Source organism: Paramormyrops kingsleyae, chromosome 6 (assembly GCF_048594095.1).
Source record: "Paramormyrops kingsleyae isolate MSU_618 chromosome 6, PKINGS_0.4, whole genome shotgun sequence".
NCBI lineage: Eukaryota > Metazoa > Chordata > Actinopteri > Osteoglossiformes > Mormyridae > Paramormyrops > Paramormyrops kingsleyae.
In genome coordinates this window covers 31953626-31975652 of record NC_132802.1, presented here as the reverse complement: position 1 = coordinate 31975652, position 22027 = coordinate 31953626, and the positions used below count along the sequence as shown (strand labels likewise).

At 39.7% G+C, this 22027-nt stretch overlaps 1 protein-coding gene across 3 annotated transcripts in view; it reads right to left on the bottom strand.

Moving 5' to 3' along the window:
• cdk16 (cyclin dependent kinase 16) overlaps positions 1 to 13889 on the bottom strand; it is a 31775-nt gene extending 17886 nt beyond the window's left edge. For all 3 annotated transcript variants that reach the window (XM_023835854.2, XM_023835853.2, XM_023835856.2), the window contains exons 1-2: positions 13637 to 13889; positions 1174 to 1351 (exon numbers count right to left, since the gene is read on the bottom strand). In XM_023835854.2, the coding sequence (XP_023691622.1) occupies positions 1174 to 1291 (118 nt within the window). In that variant the 5' untranslated portion in view covers positions 1292 to 1351; positions 13637 to 13889. The remainder of the gene's footprint in view (positions 1 to 1173; positions 1352 to 13636) is intronic.
• Positions 13890 to 22027: the final 8138 nt, after the last annotated feature.

Below are 22027 nucleotides of genomic sequence, written 5' to 3'. Positions count from 1 at the left end.
AAACAGTGCGCAGACCCCACCAGCAGAAATGTGCAGAAGAAATCTGCTCTCACTTATAGATATAGTCTGATATTACATCATAGACTATAACATACTGTTAATCTGTAAACGACATTGTAAACTACATATGGTATTTTTGTACTTTATTACATTATATGCCATATGATAATACTTTATTGCATAATGTGCACATTATATTTCGTTGTATTATCTGGTACTTGGAAATCTATTAATATTGAAAGAATATGGCAGCAAACATCTCCGTTTTTAAATTTTATAATCCATGTAATTTTATAGCAGCTGCTGCCCATAAAATGAAACATTAAAATGAACTGGAATTTTATTTGGACTGCTCTCTGACTGACCAGAAACACTCCAGGCACAGTACAGAAAAGAACCTCTCATAACTCTCTAAATTCAGTCCATATGCCCATTACAGAGGGCTCCAGTTCATGATATTTTCAGTGCAGAGTCAGGGTAGGCTTTTCATTTGCATTTGTCACAACATACACAGTTCAATGTGCATCCTCACACTGAAGCCTTAGGTGACCGTCCCTGAATAGGTGCCACGATGCATGTACTGCATCCATCACAGTACAGTATGTCCTGTAGCAGTGTCACAATGAGTAGTTTTATTAACTGTAGCTGAGTCACAATTAGAAGTATGTTATTTTTACTGCAGTGGTGTCACAATTTCCAGTTTTATTTTCTGGAGCAGAGGCACAATGCACAGCATTATTACTGCAGAGTCACATATCCTATAGTTGAGTCACAATGCATTGTATCGTGCCATGTAGCAGAGTCCGAATATACAGTGTCACAATGTGCAGTGTTGTACGTCCTGTAGTGGTGTCACAATGTGCAGTGTGGTGTGTTAAATTGTAGTGTCACAATGTGCAGGGCTGCATGTCCTGTAGTGGTATCACAAGATGCAGTGCAGTATGTCTTATTGTGGTCTCATAACATGCAATGCTGTATATCCTGTAGTGGTGTCAGAATGTACAATGTTTTATTTACTGTAGTGGGGTGACATTGTGCAGTGCTGCAAGCACTGTAGTGGTGTCACAATGCAGGGTTAGTGCCACAATACACCATGTTTTATTTACTGCAGCAGCGTCACAGTATGCAGAATACCCACAACAATCTTATTATGTAGTGTTTTGTCCACTGTACCCGAATCACTGTGTGCGGTGTCCTGTGAGCTGATGGTCTCGCTCAGACTCTTGTCCCCACTGTTACCCCCCCTCAACGTGAGGGACAGCTGCCGTTTAATCTTCCTCATGCGGTCCATCAGAGGAGGAAGGGGGGGGCGAGATGCAGAGGGGGGAGAGGCAGCCACGGTTCAACCTCTCTGTCAGAGGAGGGAGAAAAAAAGACAGTCAAGAAAATCAGGCCACAGCGGCTTGAAGTCGAGGCAAAGAGGAGAGAAGATTACAGTAATTGGGTTTTAAAGTAGACGCCTTTGCCCAAGTTGGCTCAATGAAAGTCTCAAATTTTAAGCAATTAAGCAGCTGGATATTCAGTTAAGCCATCTGCAGCAATGCAAATTAAAAGGTCCCAAACACACACAGAGTTTGTCAGTCATGGTGGACATGCCGGAGAGGGGTAGGGTGGTGTGTCTAAGTGCGGCATCGAATCCCGGGGTCTGCCCGTAAAGCAGACTGGCAGAGGATCGTGTTTCAGCCGAGAAGGCTCCTTTACTGCTTGTGTAATGTCTGCCGTTCTGTATCTTAGTACCTTATTCTGTAAAACACACATGGAAAATGACTTGACAAAGAGGAAGGTTAGCGTGGAGAGTATAGTTGCTCTAGGGGAAGGGGGCGATGGTCTAAGCTTGCCTATGAGTTGTCTACATTTTGCAAGAAACAGGACTTAGAAAATGGCAGAAATATGAAGACATATGAGATTTGCCGATCTCCCACCCTCCCGTCCACTGCAGGGTCCTGGGGGGGGAGTCAACACAGGACACAGGGCAGGGGGGTATACCCTGGACTGGATGTCCATTCATCATATATCACACACATATTCATAATTCAGAGGTTGCAACTAGCCTCTGCACAGATAGAGTGGCAGCCGGACTAGCAATCCCCAGTCTTGAAGGTATGAGGCTACAATGTGTCGGCATATTTAGATCTATAATCATCATAAAAAATAAGCTCATTAAAAAGTGTTAGAGTCCAGATACAGCAGACACTCTTGGCTCACTGTTCCCCACACAATAAATGAATTAATAAAATCCCAAAGGGCCACAAACATTAACAATCCCAAACAGAGCAGAATTAAGCTACTTCGTCTTCTACTGGCAGCCCCATGAAACAGAAACGCTAATCACAGAGATAGGAAAGGGGGGCACGTGTGACGCCATCGGCCGCAGCTCCCCCAGGCAATCAGCGGCAGTGTGCAGAGTGCATCACGCTGCCAGCACAGCCAGAGCCACTGGACAAGACAGAGAACGAGTCTGTCTGTAAGGGAATGACACGACTTCACACTTATAAAAATAAACAAGGGAAAAAATCTAAATAAAAGTTTTTATGCTTTGTTCATTTCAATTAACATATGAGAAAACAGTTGGAAGAAGAAATACTAACACATCTATAATTAAATAAAATAGTTTTTTAAAAGTATGAAATAGCATTTCCATTTGAAAAAGCACTATTTGTAAAGAAATCCTGATCTTGATCATTATTACTCCACGGAGAAAACAAGGTCCTATTTTAATTCCAAGCTTTTCACAAGTCCAAGCCAGTAGGGACAATGGTGTCCTTAGACCTAACCAACCGACCCGGCACAGACCTCATTAGCTGCCTGTATAGTTTTACGGAGCAAATGGGATTTTTCTGGCCTAAATCTACAAAGCATCCATCTGAGAGGCATGGCTGCTCCATCTCACACTCCACTCCTACAGCAGGATGCCATCATAGGGATACAGTATCACTCTCTATTGATGTTTACAGAGATAACCCTTTATTTTAAACATATTTAATCCAGCCACCTTTCTACCACCCCTTGGGGGGCCTGGAGTCTATCCCAGGCCACACACAGCCCAAGATTGGGGTAGAACCTGGATGGGATACCAGTCACTACAGGCAATTTAGAGTCACCAGTTAGCCTTTTCAGCTTTGGACAGAGAGAAAACTGCAGTACACCTAGAAAACCAGTGGGTCCCAAGGGGAACACGCAAACTCCAGTCAGAGAGCAGAGGCAGGGATTCAGATACCCTACCCTGGAAATGTGTAACAGTACTACGCAGAGCGCCACCATGCCTCCCACCCATATATTACATCATATGTTACAACTTCACCTGATGGCCATTATTTAAACTGACCATGATTATTTTTTTGCATAAATCGTTACAATCGTCTTCTGGATGAGAGAGAACCATCATGTTTCTATCACTATATCTATATTCTGACACAAACTTCTCGCGTGGGCGGGTTTTTATTTAGGGACGCGTCCCCATTGGCTAATAAGTTTTTGACTGACAGGTCAGTGCCATGGACATTTTTAATTAACAGCAGGACTGGACATTCACTTCCCACTAACTAATTTTTACTGGATCCGACATCAAGATTAACAAAGTGTAAATGTTGATGTTGTTTGTGCTGCACTATACATTTTATTGTGCTAAATTAGAAGTGAATTTAAGCTTTGCTATATAATTAAAGAAAATTAGTTAGTGGGTAGTGAATGTCCAGTCCCGCTGTTAATTAAAAATGTCCGCCCACGAGAGAAGTTTGTGTCAAAATAGTAAGCGAAAAGCCAGGGAGCGCAAGCGAGAAAGCTGGCAGCGTAAACAAAGGAAAACATTATCAAAAGACCAATCGTGTTTGCAAGTTATAAATTTTACTTTTGAGATTTTGCTTCAGTTTTTTTCTTCTCGAAGCCTTGTTTTTGCTTGATGTCAAAAAAGTTTTGCTTGATAATATTGGCTCCATAGCAAATGCATATGTATTTTATGTACATTCATGCTGTTATGACAAAAAATTACTGCACGTAAATGCACATAAAATAAATATGTATTTGCATATACGGCGAATGCGTACTTGCGTACCAGTTATGCCCATCCTTGTATAAAAATATGCTGAAACAAAAACAAAATACATCAAACTACATATTTCATTTTAGAGTAAACCAAAGCTATATGTATACCAAAATACCATGTCATTGGACGACAGCAACTGATGGAAATATAAATTATCATTTCAGATATAGGACATTTAGGTAATTATGTTGATCCAAAAGCTGGAAATAGACGACCGGAGTGAACACTTAAAATGACAAGCAAAGAAAATGGATGGGTTTTTCACGTCAATGGAATTATTAACACCAGGCGTCGTATCATTTTTCAAAAAGCCGAATTTCTTGCTTAGCCGGATAACTTGTCAAATGTTAGGTACCCTAGTTTAAATGGATTTTTATCTTTGTTTACTTATATTCACTCCAGACTACCCTAGTTCCAATATTTTACCTGGTTTAGTTTGCTGTAAATGTAGACAATATAGGATGTGTCTTAAAATGGCTGGATGAGCAGATCGGGTATTGTTAACGTGCGAGGTAAAATCGTGCAGGTGGTATGGATCGGGAAGGGACAACATGTTCTGTTTAACTTGAGACATTTAACTTATTTGTTAATGTCATATCAGGCCTCTATAATTTTCGTTTACAAAGCTTAGAAGGCAAATGCAATTTTTATTTATATGTTCCATGAGTATTCAATATTCAGTTCTTCATGAGGTGTATATTTAATATTAAACTATGATTAGGGTCTAGGCTGATAGTGTTGAATGAACAGAAAAAGACAATTAAATCATCAATCGCAGTTATTTGTATGACAATCGTCAACTAAAATTTCATGATTGTAACAGCCCCAAGTACATTATTCAAAATGCAAAACTGAGCACTGCAACTTGGGCATTTCTAGAGAGAATGCACCAGATTTCTTTTAAATATTATCATACATTTTATGAATTATATTTTATCCAGACCTTCTTTGCCACACAAATAACTGCTATGCCTCTGGCAGATTTATATTCTATGACCTTCATTCAACATGACCTGTCAATTCTGCCATATGTTACCTTTTTTTCCTTTTCCAGGAAAAACCCACTGAGACAACAAAATCTCCTGGGAGGCTATTGGGATACAAACAGAATGTCTCAGGCACACAAGAAAAAAATTAAACAACACACCAGAACCAGACAAGTTGGATGGAAAGATGGAAACTTTTACAATAAACTTCTTGAAAATACGGTATTGCACACGTAAAAAAGAACAACAGCAGCTCATTTCAGACCAACATGGGGTTTCCACCCTAACCACACAGCAAAAGACTAAAATGTTTTTTTTTTTTTTTTTTTAATTTGAGAAGACAAATTTTTCATACATTTGAAAGGCGGCGAGGTACATGAAATACATAAAGACAGAATGAATCTCTTGAAGACCTTGATCCAGGGCTGCAGCACAAAAATAAACAGCAGTATAATCACCTTTGAGAATCAGAATCAGCTTTATTTCGCCAAATGTGCTGGGGCACACAAGGAATTTGGTTCTGGCTGCTAGAGACTCCCTAGTACACAGACAATAAATGACACTGTGTCATTTATTCTGAGACTCTGGTATTAAATGTCTTTATGTAACTGTAAAGATGACCGGTCCCAGTAGAGAACCTTGATGGACACCATTTTCCATGTTTTCAAATAGTGGGATTTTAAACCAGTAATTATCACTCTGCTTCTTACTACAGTAAAATCCATTTATAACGGACTTCAAGGGACCTGGCAAAACAGTCTGTTATATCCAAAGTCAGTTATGTCCAGAGTTACTATATGCCCAGAACACAACTACAGGACACCATTTACTCATGCCACACCCCAGCAGACACACTTGTGGTATAGATTATTATATTGTACATGTAGTAATCCAAGTTTACCTGAGCAGATCCGTGAATATTAATAATCCCGACTAAGTATCTGCACTGGATATCACCGGCACGCCACGTGCCTTGTAGGCGGAGCCTGCGTGCCCGTTATAGCCAAACAAAACTACAGCTAAAAGCAGTCCTGGGGACCAAATTGTTTGTCCGTTATAAGTGAAATTCGGTTTTATGCAAGTCTGCTATATCCGATGCTTTTTCTGCATGTTCAGAAAGCCGCACAGCCGGGACCAGCACACCTCGTCCGTTATAAACGATATTCCGTTATGAGCGAGTCCACTATGACGGGATTTTACTGTATTTATTTTGGAAATATACTGTCATCCTAGGGCACATTTCAAAATCCTTGAATAAGAGCTTAAAAAACATAAATGTGACACTCCCAGACTCTGCCTTCTAAGACGATTAATACTATCAGTTCATGACAATGATACACAATCAACATAACAAAAAAATCGGGTCAGAACTCAGATGGCTTGAATTCTTTTTATTATATTATAGATCCATCATGGGTGTAACACGAACATTTCGACACTAGGCCGTCATTGGTGTGCGTTTCCAAGAGTGCAAGCAGTAGGGCTGTAACATTACACATATTTATATTGTACTGTTAAATTTAAGTCTGGGCAATATGACAATATCAGTAATCGATAGATGGGGTTTAATGTTACACGCATTCATCATGCACCATTAAGAACATAATTGTTGGTTCAGCAAGCATAATAAAATGAATGAATACATCTATTCACACAGGCGGAACATAATATTACAAATATATGTTCAACACGGAAAACACTATGCTAATTGTGGTTATGAGTTTGTTATTGCTAATGCAAGCTACAGTCAGTCATAATTGCCAGTTTGGGAACATTTTGGTTTCCCAATAAATTTCTGTTGGAGCTGTTATACCAAACTCAGATATGTCACTGAAAACACATCCAACTCATGAGACGACATCATCCAAGTATGTGCACGTCTGAAGTAAAGCAGATACAGCCCCTGCAAGTTAGTCTCCCCATGACATTTAAGACACTTTTGTCAGGTTTTTGCCAGGACTGTGCTAAAAAGTAACTATGGCTACGGGGATGTTTATCACCACAGGTAAGTGACCATAACCGGTAGTAGGGAACAAAGGATTTAGAAGGAATTTAGTTCATTATGATGGATTTTTTTTTTACATATTATTATGATGTGCAAATATGTGTCCCTTAGGTTGTTATTCAGACACACAAACAGACACTACCTTTAGTTTACAACTGTTCGTAATTGTGTGTGAAGTTAATAATAAATTGTTTCAAAACAAGTTTTGATTTCCCTGCTGACCCAAAATTGCACCAAACCATGAACCCAAAAGTTCGTAACGAACCATGAATTTTGCATATCATTAGACCCCTAACAAGTAAACCGACCATATTATCATGACTAGTAGTATCTTAGTGGTTTTTGTCGTAGCCACAACTGCACAGGGCCTATATGGGGGCAACATTAGTCTATAAAACCTCACAGAACACAAAATGTACCAAGGTTAATGGATCAACTAACATCAAAACTATAGCATCCAACCTCAAAACATCAAACATAATACAACATACAATTATAAACTAATATTTCCATATTAACGCTCAGAGATGGATCAATTACCGTAATCATCCAGAGTATTCCTAACAAGGATTATAATCATGCAAAGGAATAGCTAGGAATCCAAATTATAAAAATACAGACAGGTAAAGACCATTGGCATTCACAGGTACTAAAAAGTTTAATTTGGAAACCCACATTGCCTCTCTATTAATTCCTCATTGATGGTTCCACACAAAAAATTGTGAGAGACAACCATTTTTTAAATGAATGCAATCCCAATGTTTCCAAGTTAAAATGAATTATGCCATTATTTCATACCTGGTGCGAAGGTCTTGAGCATTTTCAATAGTGAAAATTTGCCAATTATCATTCAGTTTTCAGACAGACCCTACCACAAATATTTAAGAAGGGAATCAAATGTACAGGTTCTCAGGTTTCAAAAATTGTATCCATCGTGATGCACGTTAGTAAAAAATGCAAGTCAGCAGCCAAGCAGCAATATTAACTGTAATCTATACTCCACTAGATGTAGTTCTGAAGGTTCTGACAGCTTTGAACAATCTTACAAATATTCATAAGCTTCTAATGTAATTTAAGCATAACCTTTATTTATAGTGATACAAAGCTTTCAGAATACTGATGACAGCAAATTTTAATCTCATTTTTATTGGATCGAATATACAGAAGCCATCCAAGGCTGGGAGACTGTAGTAGTTATGTAACACAGTTCATCTGTACAACCATACTGTCTGCTATGAAAAAAGCCAAGTCTGATCATCCCCAAGCCACTTACTGCAAAAGGCCGAAACAGATCATTTTCAAAATGCGATCGCTAGCACACAGTGAATGTTTTTTTTTCCTGAAAAATGAGAGACCCACATGACTCTAGCACACTACTGCAGCAAGCCAGGGTGCCGGTTTTTCTCAAAATGGTCAAATTTTCAACAAAACACTCACTATGCCAGCTGAAAGCATAATAACAACGCAAGGGCACAAACCTGTGGTGAAATACCCATAAAAGCCCATGTTCTTCCTTCCAGAATCTCAAAACTGCCTGACAGGCATTGAACTGCAGTGAAAGGCAACAGCTATCATGCCCATACTGCATAACGAAAAGCCCTTTCCCAACTGGTCTTAAAATCTAGCCCAGGTAACCCAGTGTGCACAGCAGACTGTTAACACCATGACTATACAATTAAAATCATGTTTTACAAACAGCATCAGGCGAGGACCTCCATAATCTTATAGTTTTCTGGTTTTATGAAGATTAGATTTTGTTAATGTACAATTATGTAATTGCGACAAGATAAGCAAAAAATGCTTTAAAAAAGTTTCAGCTTTGCTCTTTAAAATAAATCAGCATCATTTCGCAAAGTGAAACCTTTGGAAATATCGGTGCTTTTTTCTCCTCATGAAAACATTGATCTGTTTTTTTTTTTTTTTTTTATCTAAGATGGTATCATGTCACATGCTATTTTCAGTACTTGCCACAGAACATGCAATATTTTTCAGTGCTCACCACAAACAGTGGCTACAGTAGTTTCCATGTGTACTGCAGCAGTTCCAGTGCTCACTGCATAATGCTGGCTGCAGAAGCTTCAGTGTTTACTGCAGCAGTTCCAGTGCTCACTGTGTAAAGATGGCGGTGGTTGAAAACCACAAGATGCCAGAACTACAGGCTTTGGAAGGACATTTTCTACAGTTCTACAAATTTGGGCCATGCCGTGCTCTGCAGCTAAGACCTCAAGAAATGGGTCTTTGGTTTGTTCTGCAGCTTTAAACAGAAACATCTTGCTTACAGTAAATGGGTTGGTGTGTCAGCTCAGCTGCTCAGTATTTTAAGCCTGAAGCTAGACAGCAGTAGGTAAATTAAGCCTGTCAGTATTATGTACTGGTCAGCAGTCAATTCAATTGCTTTATTTAAGTTAACTATGCTACAAATCGGTTCACATTTTTCCTAACAAAAAGCAAATCAAATTAGTGCTGTTGTTCTGCGTCTCCTACCAGATTTGTATATATATTTATGTCTTGACACTTTGAATGCAGTTACCAATATTACAATTGGCCTACATTCTTTTTGTCTTTGTAGAAACTGCGCACACTAATTAAAATGAATTCCATTAGTTAAGGAGTGCATCTAAATTCTTTCCCACCTTTGCATGCGGGTTCTCTGCAGACATCCTCCCCGCAACCCAAAGAAATGCTATTCAGGTTAACCCATGGCAGTAAATTGTGTCGGTCTCCTTAGAAAGGGCTGCCATCTTCTGAGACACTTCCCACAGAGGCTCCCAAGACTGTAATCCAAACTGGATGAGTGGTTAATGAAAATGGAAGGACTAAAATGCAAAATATTGGGTATTGGCTGTCGAAATATACAAAGCCTTCTCTGAAAAAGACTTAGGGGTGGCATGGTGGTGCGGTGGTTAGCGCTGTTGCCTCACACCTCTGGGACTAGGGTTTGAGTCTCCACCCGGGTTCCATGTGTGTGGAGTTTGCATGTTCTTCCCATGTTGTCGTGGGGTTTCCTCCGGATACTCCGTTTTCCCCCCACAGTCCAAAGACATGCTGAGGCTAATTGGAGTTACTGAATTGCCCATAGGTGTGCATGTGTGAGTGAATGGTGTGTGAGTGTGCCCTGCGATGGGCTGGCCCCCTGCCCTGGGTTGTTCCCCGCCTCGTGCCCGTAGCTTCCGGGATAAGCTCCGGAACCCCCGCGACCCAGAAGGATAAGCGGTTTGGAAAATGGTTGGATGAAAAAGACTTTGTCTGGATGGCAGTGCATGTTGTTCCAAAACCTCATCATTTGGCATTAATGGTGCCTTCCTAGACGTGCAAGCTACCCAAGCCATGGGCACCAACGCACCCCCATACCACCACAGATGCTGACTTTTGAACTGTCTGCCGATAACAAGCTAGACAGTCCCTCGCCTCTTTAGCCTGGGGGATGCAGCGTCTATAATTTCCAAAAAGAATTCAAAATATTGATTTGTCAGACAATAAGGCAGTTTTCCCACTTTGCCTCAGTCCATCTTAAATGAGCTTGGGCCCAGAGAAGTCGGCGCTGTTTCTGGATCATGTTTTGATATGGTTTCTTCTTCACATGGTACAGTTTCATCCTGCATTGGTGGATGCAACAATGAACTGTGTCCACAAACAATGGTTTTCTGAAGTGTTCCTGGCCCATTGTCTGTTTTAAATGCAGTGCCAATTAACTTTAGTTGTGAGATATTCAACCAGATGTTTTAGCATTACCCAACCTTCCAGTCTACTGTTGCCCCCTTCCCCAACATTTTTGAAAGGTGTTGCTGGCATCAAATTCAAGTTGAGCATATATTTGTCATGAAACAATTAAATTTCTGTTTCAACATTTGATATGTTGTTGTTCTATTTTCAGTTAAATATGGCTTTATATGATTTGCAAATCATTGCATTCCATTTTACATATTACAGTGCCCCAACATTTTTGGTTGCAGATTGCTATTCATTTCTAAATATTTCAGTAAGTACACTGCAGAGATGGCAATCAACCACCATGCAAATTCTAAAATGCTATTTTAAAACAAATCACGAATGACCAGCATTACCTGTATTTTGTTGCCAATAAGAAAAACATAAAATAGGAACATGTCATGGTTTGCTCTCCATATGGTAGAATCCTACAAGAGGCAACTGGCAATAAGTGTGTTGAATGACTGGTGCAGAAGGAATGCAATGTGGTAGAGGAAGATCTTGTTTACATTCCTTAATTACAGGAGACCCAACCAAAACAGAGTTCATTAGCGTGCTGCATGAAAGGTGCCCTTTGGGGAAGCTGAAGCAGACTGGAACTGATACAGCCGGGAACCTTCATTCACAATGTGACAAAAATGCCAGTGTTAGAATGCTGAAGACGTGAAGAAACAAGATGCTCATTAGATGTGAGACTAAAGTCAGCACCAGCACAGGTTTGGGATAGATTGTGCTCTTCGTGTAGCAGTTCCAGTTTACTGAGACTAAGCCATACAGCTGCGTCCATTTCAGCATGTGCACAGTGGTCCACTGGGCACAGCAAGCACACTACAGAGGGGAATACATGGGCACATGCTCAGATCAGAGGGTTCTGCATCAACCTCGACATCCTAAGGGCTGTTTCAGTGCCATGAGTGAACCAAGCCTATGATTGGCTTGATGAGGTCTGTTGCCACCATACCATGACTGCAACTGTCATAGCAGGAGACATAAATAACCGAAGTGCCAGATTCAGCAAATTCAGTCATGAATAGAGGAGCCTAACACCCCGCATGAGGCATGTGCCACACATCCCTTTGTGTACGATTGTTCGTCATCGCAAGCTGCCCTGATTATGTCACAGTAACTAGCCGGCAAGCCACAGGAGTCGCTCAGGTCCAGCACCTCAGTTGGATGGTGGGGGCGGAGTAGCAGCTGGCCTTGGGATTCATGCTCTCTGCTCATACCCTTCCCATAGTCTGCTGCTCCCACTCGTGCTCTAAATCCTCTGGTCAAATGCTAGAGAGCTGCAGAATAACTTAAGCCTGGTATTCATATCCTGTCTGTCTGCCCAGGTCAATGTTTATGAACACATCTGATGAGGAAATTACCACATTTAGTCTCACAGTGTACTGAAATACACATAATTCGTTTTAAATACATTAACATTTAGACATAAATGAATCACACGTGTAAACATTTCTGCTAGCACATGAAATCTTCAGGTTTAATTTTCTAACACAGAGACTAATTAGAATGAATCTACATTAGCCTATTTGAGCATTCCAGCCTTATCGCCTCCTGTGCTGCGCCTTCAATACAACCATGAGCACCTATAACGGTACTGGATAAAAACTAAAATCTTAAAGATTTCATATCAATGTCTCAAATTAACCAAAAGCTCTGAAAGGCGGGGACAACGCTTGCACACATAAAATGAGTAACCTACATTCCACTTACTAATTAAAAGTGCACAACCGCTAAACTTCTTAATACTAATTTACGTTATAGTCCTAAATTATACAGCATACGCATGTCTATTAGAGAATACAATATTTTAAAAAAAAAGTGTACATGCACGAAACATAAAGATGTGTTGTACAAAAACAATTATGTATATACAACGGGTGTGCGTAAAACCGCCAATTTTACCCTGTGTGTAATTTGACTACAATTATTGTAATATGAAACACCAGCTTGGCCTTCAGGAGTCATTGCATGTAAATAGCTGTATCTGAATTGGCCTCAGTTGCCATACGAAATTGAATAAAACTATACACTAACGGCAGAAAACCAACGGTGTAAATATAACCAATTATATACTGACGAGCCATCCAGCACAGTAAGTTGTGGTCCAGATGTAGACAAACATGCCACACTTATAATCACACCGCCAGTGGAGGAATGAGAGACGGACCAAGTCGGCAGCAGTGTCCTCTTTCCACACTCTCCGGTAGTGCCCGTTATAAGTGTGACGTAAGATTAGCTAATTCCAACAGAACATCGGCCCGCGTTCTACCGTTAAACTCAGCGACGTCACAAACGCAGCAGTCATGACGACCATTTCCAAGGTTCACGCCAATACAGTGGAAGCGCCACGTTTACCGAACCGGCTCCTACATTTATAATAATTCCGACACTCACTTTCAGCGTGAACTACGGTGGCTGGCGAGCCTAATGTACAGTAGGTAGCAGGATAACCCTAAAAGTCAATTAAATTCAAACTGCAATTTTCCCTTGTGCAGTATATCTCACCGTCCACGGACAGCTTTTTATTTTGCGGCACTCATATTTGCAGAACTTTAGCCAGTCGGCTTCGTGTTCAAACGCGCGCTGGAATGCGATGCAGCTAATTTTTCACAATATTAATAGCCAGGATGTAGTCGACTAACTGACGTTCTTCAACAAAACCCAGACCCGACTTTTTGTCCCACTCAACGTTTGAAGAGAATGTAATGTGAGATGCAGCGATTATTTACAATTCAGCGATAGATATTTTTCGTCCCTATTATACCTTATAGGTCCAAAATGAGAAATATGTTGTAATACAGTAATACACTGATAAATCATAATCCAGTAGTTAAATTCTAGTGTTAGTCAACTACTGCCACAAGAAAAGATTGCTCGATCGCTTACCCAAAGACGTGAGATCCCCTATGCCCTTGTAATCTTAACAATAATACGCGAAAGATAATATGTTCTCCCAGTAGTCCTCAGCCATGATTCTTCTGGCTTTTACGCTGCTCAGATTCCACTACAGCTGACAGCATGTCTCAGTTGTGTTATCCTGAATTGTTATAACGTTTGAGCAGCGATTTTTCTTTCCCAAATCTGAAGGAGAGGGGGGTGCTTGAGCAGCTGCGAATAGATTCAGGAGTCACTCACTCGGTCAGATCGGAGAGGTGGAGATCATTTAATTATGCAATTGCTTCTGAAACACTGAACCAGGTCACCTCGTATTAATACTGACAAGAAAATCTTTAGAACTGTTTTGTCTAAAAAAGAAGACACGTGTTTTAAAAATCGAACCAACTTTCTATTTTTATTATTTAATTTTAAGATTCCCTGTCCCCCTCATGGGCTACCAGACTCATGCAGTAGTCTGATCCAAATTCCGTTGAAGTAACTGAGGTTGTACCATTACATTGGAGGGACAGGGGAGACTGAGAGGTCAGGCAGATACGTGAAGCTGATCTTCGCAGAGCAATTTTAAAGTGCGTTAATTTTATAGATCTTCAAAGATATTGTTTTGATATATTAAAAAATCAAAATATTATACGGGCAGTTTAAAGAAAATAAATATTATTTACTGAAGACACGTAAATTATGTTTTTGGATTGTGTGGGATTTGTTTTTAGTCTGCCTTTTGTTCTGTGTATAGTTTGAATTCTCTCCATTCGTTACTGTAGAACAGGGTTTTTCTACTTTTCCGAGGAAATTATGGATTATCTATATACCGCATTTGTGCAATGAGGGTGCTACCTTTTCCGTGTCCATTATTTGCCTTTTCAAAAGCCCGTGCTAAATTAGTGGCTGGTATGCCAACATTGCCGTTAATCTTGCCTGCCAATAAACAGTAAAATGTACTCGATATTTTCATAACCCACTTTTACAGTAAATCAGCTAAAAATGCTAAATTAACTCAGGTATCAAAAGCCAAAACATAATAAAAGCAGAAATAATAAGGGAATGACACTATGTAATTTGGCTGAACATTCTTAATACATACATTTGATGAGATATGTTTGTGTGAAATAAATTGTATTTCTGGGTAAAATTAATTTTATGGACCATGAGTCTGCAAATAAATAAATATTCTATTCTATTCTAATTGATAGCAAAATTCAGAGAAAAAATAACACACTTATGAAATGCTATGTTCTTTTGATGCACATCTTAAAATATAAAAAAATAACTAAAGCCATGCTACCATTTTAGAAATCCAGACCAGGGGAGTAATTAGAGATAAATGGATAGGGGGGACTGTGTCTTTACTGGGTGTGGGGGGGGGGGGGGCTGATGGTAATCTATTTATGAATTAAGGCAATAAATACACCTTTATTTGGGGGAGGCTAAAACATTTCAGGGGAGCAAAAGACCATATAAGTTATTGTTTTTTTTCAGCATAGGAATATTGCAGCAAACCCACCAGTTCCATGGGCTCTGTTATTGAAACCTTGGTTTGTATGATATGTAGCAATACTGAACGAAACAAACACAAGTACTGCAAATTATGCAGTTTATCCACCAAAACGCTTTACATTTACAACACAATTACTGTCTTTCTTTAACAAAATACTTGATATGGCCGATGGCACAATGGCGACTGCAAATTATATAAACAATGTAGTTTGAAAAACATATTATTGTTACAATTAATACCAGAATTTCCATTCGTTACAAATTGTGTGGCTTTGTGAGCTAAGCCTTTGTGCCTGAAACCAGAAGGTTGCTGATTTGAGCCCCAGCCTCAACAGAACAGTCACACATCAATGGACCCTAAAGCAAGGCCCTTAACCCCCCAGCTCCCTGGACACCACAGGGTGACTGCCCATTAGCTAAGACCCCCAAGGCCACTCTCACTGTGTGTCTGTGTGTTTCATGGAGAGCAAGAAGGGGCAAAGAGAATTTCCTGGGGATTAATTAAGTGTCAATATAAATGTATAGTCCATGTGTGTTGATCAGCTGGCAGAACAGACCAGAACCTGATTATCAACATCAGATCTAAACAGTGGACAAGTGTCAATAAAACAATAACTAATTAAAATTTGGTTTTGTCACAGAAGAAAATGAAATCAGATTTATGTATATTTTTATCCTGACTTGTCAATGAAATTTCTTCATAGGATCAGGTTGGCAGGGGTGGAATGGTTTCGTGTTTTTTAAATAACTCTTTAGGACTTTATATTATTTTATCTGAACAATCGTACTTAAAATCATTCTCTAATCTCAACTGTCATGTACTTCTGCATCCATCCATACATCCATCCATTTCCCAACCACTAATTCTGGGTTGAATCACAGGAACTTTGAACTGGTGCTATTCCTTGGAGCAGACCACCAAACTAAGGGACACACCTTGTGTGAGATGTCAATCCATTGCAGGGGACATATACACACACAGTGATACCCTGTGGGCAATTTCAAGACACCAAGTCACCTAACTGCATGTGTTTGTGCCACAGGAGACAACCAAAATAACCAGGACAAACTCATGTGGCACAAGGAGGACTTGCAAAGTGCACGCAGAGCGTTGGTGCGATTTCAAATGAAGGTGCGAGGCAATAGGGTTACCCTCATGCCCTTGTAATGTTTGAATATTGTGTTTTTAAATCATTTTTTTCCTTTTATTTTCTTGCTTATTCTACTGGTATGATATTACATTCTAAGTGTGACCTAAATATACCATTTGCCATTATTTTTATTATAATTTGCCTGTCAGTAAAAGCAGTCTAGTATCAATGTTGTGCTGCTTCTTTTATAAGAGTGAGCATGCACTATTGATACCAGAGGGATCCAGAGTCAAGACTAACCTGGGGCGTTCCAGAAGGTGGAGTAGCCTGCAGACCTGCCTGTATGGTTCAAGGGCACCTTGGCTGTGGTGGAGTAATTCATGCTTGGCTGCATCATGGGTTAGCTGAACAGAATGTAGGTTAGACTCGGCAACCATAAAATATGTAGGGTTTCCAGCCTTTTACACAATCAGCCAGATGTGGTGGTGAAAAACTAAGTACAACCCTAGAAAAAAAAATTGCAACATATTTGCACAGAAAAATATTAGATCTTAATTTCAACAATAGTGATAGAGATGATACAATTGAAAAAAATCAGACTTCAAATTTATATTTAGTGACGGTTTACACAATGAAAATAAAGAATAATTCAAATTTCATGTAAGAAAAAAGCACACCCCTACATTTATCACTACATTAAAATAAAAAGAAAATAGCTAAAATAAAATTCACCAAATCAAGTGCAAATGATTAGGTGTCAGGGTAAGCACCTGGTTTGTCCCAGTCTTTCCTGTCTTCCCCCGTTGTCCAAGTCTTCAGTGTTTCCTTTACTCCTTGTCAGCCACATGGCTCAACCTGTCAAGCATGTGGCTACCTGTGAACCCCTCTGTCTTGTGTTTGAATCCTGTCTTCTCTGTTTTTGTATTTTGTTCCTAGTGTTTCATTTGTATCAGTTTATTCCTGTGATTTGTATTCAGTTTTGGTTTCTTGCTTTGTGTCTTAGTTGTGTTTTACTGGTCTTTGTTATTCCCAGTGCTAGATTCTGTTTTCCTTGTGTCTTTGTCAGTTTTTAGTTACCCTGTTTAGTTCCTTGAGTTAATTATTAGTGTCACTTGTTGCCTGTTAAACTAGTCCTTGTTAATTGTTTTCACCTGTCCTGCATTATCCTTGTTAGCCTGTTGTATTTAAGTTCCGGATCCTGTTCTGTTCCTTCAGGAGTCATTAATGTTGTTGAAAGTTTTGTTATTTGTAACCTGCCCGCCCCTTGTTGCACTGACCCTTTGTAAATTAGTCTTTGTTTATCCCTTTTAGTTTTGACTCCTTCTGATCCATTTATTTTATAGTGCCACTAGTGTTTTCTGTTCTGTTAATAAACCCCTGTTTTGTCCTGAGAGCCGCAAGTGGGTAGTCCTCCATCTTGCCTGCACCATGCCTGGTCCCTGTGCCGGAACACCCTGAATCATTGACATTAGGTCATTATTCTACAGTATATTTAAGAATCATTCCTTACATAAACAACTGGTATTGCTTAATCATAACCATTGAGGTACATGGTACCATCACACCAAGATCAAAAGAGCTGCTTGAGACCCCCAGATGGAAGGTTTTTGATGCGCACGAGTCTGGGAAGGGATTTAAATCCATTTCCATGCAATATGAAATAATCCATTCCACTGTTCCTAAAATAATCTACAAATGGAGTAGGTTTCAGACAACTGGCAATCTCTCCAGGCCAGACTGTCCCAGTCCCACCAAATTCAGCCCAAGAGTAGAGTACAAAATGCATCAGGATGACTCAAAGAACCCCAGGATGTCATCAAGGGATCTACAGGCAGCACTTGCCACAGTCTATGTGAAAGAGGCTGCACAAATTTAACCCGCATGGGAGGTCTGCAAGGAAGGAGCCTCTGCTCTCAAAAAAAGCATCAAGGCAAGGTAGAAGGACTCTCTGAAAAATGTCCTCTGGACAGATGAGTCCAGATTGTGTTTGGGCACAATTCCAAATGTCATGTTTGGAGGAAAAACAGCCTTTGAAAAAAAATAATTTCATACCCACTGTGAACTTCATACCCACTGTGGGAGTGTTTCTGTTTGGGGCTGCTTTGCTGCTTCAGGGCCTGGGTGGCTCACCATCACAGAGTCTGTGAAACTGTCTGTCAAAAAACTAGCAGAATGATATTGACCCAAACATACAAGCAAATCTACAAAGGAGTAACTCAAAACAAAGTAATGGAAGGTTATGGAATGGTTAAGTCAAATTAATCCAATTGAAATGTTGGGGGGTTTTACATGTAAGAAACCCCATCCAGCATCGTGCAGTAAAGGGGAATCTGCATGAAGGGATGGAAAAAATTCCTCCAGGTTAAGGTAAAGTGTAAAAAGTGATTATTGGTTCTTAGGGACATTTTACTGCAAGAAAAATCTCATTAAGTAGGCTGGCTTTTATAGCAAAATACCCAGCCCCAATACTCTCTGAAGCCTGTGAAGTATTTCCTACAGGCTTTGAATAACAAATCCAGTGGTACTAAGGTCACAGCAAAAATATGCCTGTTTTATTGTGCAATGAATCGGTAGCCAAGAGGCTTAAATAGTACAAACATGAAGCTTGAACTTGATTTCAGAGTGTTATACTCAAAGGCAACCTTCTGTTCACCTGACACAGGTAGTCAAGTTAGTCTCATTAATAAAAGGTTATTTAAAGAAAATCTATTTTGTAAAGCTCTCAGTGTTTCACTGTTAGAAAAATTACCAATTTGTTCCTTTGAGGGTACAAATTCTTGTCACTGGGGCTGTACCCTCAAGAGTCTGGCAATTGTATCGTATTTGTAGGTAAATGTACCTCTTAAGGTACAGAAATGGTTTCTAAGGAACATTTTTGCTCCATTGAGGGTACATTGATGTTGTTTATACCTAATCTCTGGTGAATTGGCCTCAAAATGTTTTATACACCATGTGTAGAACTTCAATCCTGTCAGGTACAGGAATTTCAGCAGGTACAAACCATTACCCAAACTGCTGGAGGCATAAAGATTGTATCTGATAAGGTTGCCCCACTGCTTTTCGACATAGAGTAAACCGCTGCCTGGTATTGTCGTTATGTCAAGGCAGTTCCCTGCAGTGCAATGTGCTTTTTTCACCCAACACCAGGCTATTTATCTTGTCACCAACAGAGCACATCAGCACCGATAAGTCCTAACCAATAAGGACTGAGTACGCCTCCACAGGGTTTAAACAAATTACAGTAGGTGAATAGCCATCACAAATTATGGATAACTTGCACATAGATGGCATGCCAGAATAACAAGCTGGTTCAGGTATTTTATTCAGGTACGTATGTTTATATATTTGTATCTTGTGATGAAGAGCTAAGGTACACCAGCAACCTTATGTGGTTTATAATGCTCCGTTACACAGTGTTTGTTCAAGGGTCCTTCTACGTTAAGGGTCCATCTAATGACCTATTCAACTATTGTCTCGATGCCTCTCAGTGCCTAAAGCTAATAGTGTGTTTTATTCATTATGGTCCACTGAGAGTTAAGGGCTTTAGAAATAGCAAAGCAGAAACCTCTACACCTCAGGTTGGATGGCAGATTCATAAATTATATATAATATAATATATGTCAAGGTGTAGATTATATCATGTTATAGCAGAACCAGGACAGACATGATATGAGAAAGTAATAGAATGTACAACTAGAATTTTTTTCCCACAGTGGGAAAAAAAATGATAGGGACCATTGTAGAATGAGACTAGAGCTGCATGCTCTCAGATTGACGGTGTATGAAAAGAAAATAATGTTGGGTGATTAACTGGTATCTTTTTGCTACCTGAAGCCTTGGATGACTGAAAAATATCAGTGTTTTTAGCTGGCTGGTTTTGATTTTGAGATTAAATAATATCCTACACTGAATGTTATATCATCTGGTGTCCTTCAGAATGGGACTGAGAGAGTCTGTGAAAAACTGGATCAGATGCGATAAAAATACAATAAAATCACTACTTCAGCAGGTGGTCGAGCTCCAGCACTTTCTGGCACTCACCTTTCTGAGAAAACAGACATTGGTATGTCTAAATGGCCCTTGTATATCAGAGCACACTTTATACTCACTGTAATGTTGTATTATGGTAACAAGCACAAGGATGCTGGAAAGTAGATTGAAGCATTTATGTTCCTGTTCTTATACTAGCTGTAAAGGACAACCCTGGGTTAGGGCAGATCCTGATACAGTCTTTGTGATGGGCAAGGGGGTTACATATTCACCATTAAATGAATCTCTGCAGGTAGAACTTGCTTCCTGATTGTAGTGGTGCTGATGCTGCTGCTGATACTGCTGTTTGCACATCTGCCTTGGTGCTTATGTAGGTTGCAAGAGCAAATATTGCTGTACACACAATGCTCTTCTATTAAATCTGCCTGTGACACTGTCCAGTGAGCAACCTGAGACTTTGTCTAATTTTGACACAATGCTATATACCAAATGTGTCTATGTAAAAGAGTGAGTAAACATTATTCCATGTCTTTATTTTCTATCTCTACACTTCAATCAATTAGTAAAGCGCATATTTATAAACATGCCACTGAGTGCTTTTACGTGATTTCTGAAAATTTTCAAAAAAAGAAAGTAAATAAAATAAAATAAAATAAGAAAGCTAAAATTTATTCCTACAGCTGCTCCTTCATAAAATGCAAACTACAGGATGTACAGATAACAAATGAAGCTGTATAAAAATCACATCATGATAGAAGACAGCAAGTGTGGGAAAGTGGTGATTGTGCAATATAAGGATCAGTGAATAAACCACAGGCCAATATGGACAACTGTGTCAGTACATCGCATGATACCAACAACTGGTTCCATTGTCTAAGTGCTGCTGCAGGCCAGCTGTCTTTAAACAGTTGATGACCTGTTAGCTCAGATTGCCCTGGGTGGGAGTCTGTTGAGAATGGAGAAGAAAACAGGCATTCATAATTAGCTACATTACTTATGGAGAATTAACCACATACAATACGGAATAAGCCCAGGTGAACATTCTCAAGGCACCATAATAAAAAGATGACAGAGAGAGCACAACCTTGAGGGCGACAACAGAGAGGCAACACCAGATAATACGGTTGATCATTTTTTATGTTACGGTAATAATATTGATTAATCAGCTTTCAATCTGTTCTAAGGATAAAATCCACCTTCCATTCAACACCTTAAAGTGTCAGAGAGATTAAAGAGGTTTTTCCTCTAGACTTAAATATAGAGCATGAGTAAGATTGTTTCAAGACTGGGCAGGCAAAATGGGTAAATAAGTAGGGGTTAAGTGTGTACAGAGGGATATCATTTTAAGACTCCAGGCGGCAGCAAGTTCCTCTTATTTACATGGGAGAGAAGTATTGTGTGATGACTATGGTAATCTTGCCCCTCCCTAAAACTATAACTTTAGAACAAGATTACATGGGGCGTAAAAGGGCTCAAAGAATGTAATCAGGGAAGAGTTCTTGGTATATAGGGGAGTGTGGACACCAGTCTGTTTGCGCCATTGAACTTGGGGTAGTGAGCCACACAGATCCAGGAGGGGGTATTTAGGCTTTTTAAATTTTGCTAAGCAGAAAGCGGGAGGTGAGGGCTGGGGACATGTCACCAGGGATCCTAGGTAAAATCCCCATTGTTTCCCCACAGAACAGTCACAGGATGTTACTTGGGGAAATAAATACAAAAGGTTAATGGCCCAATTCTATTTATTATTATTTATTATATGTATAACAATTTGTCAATTGCATGTCAGCAATAGTTGTTGTTAACT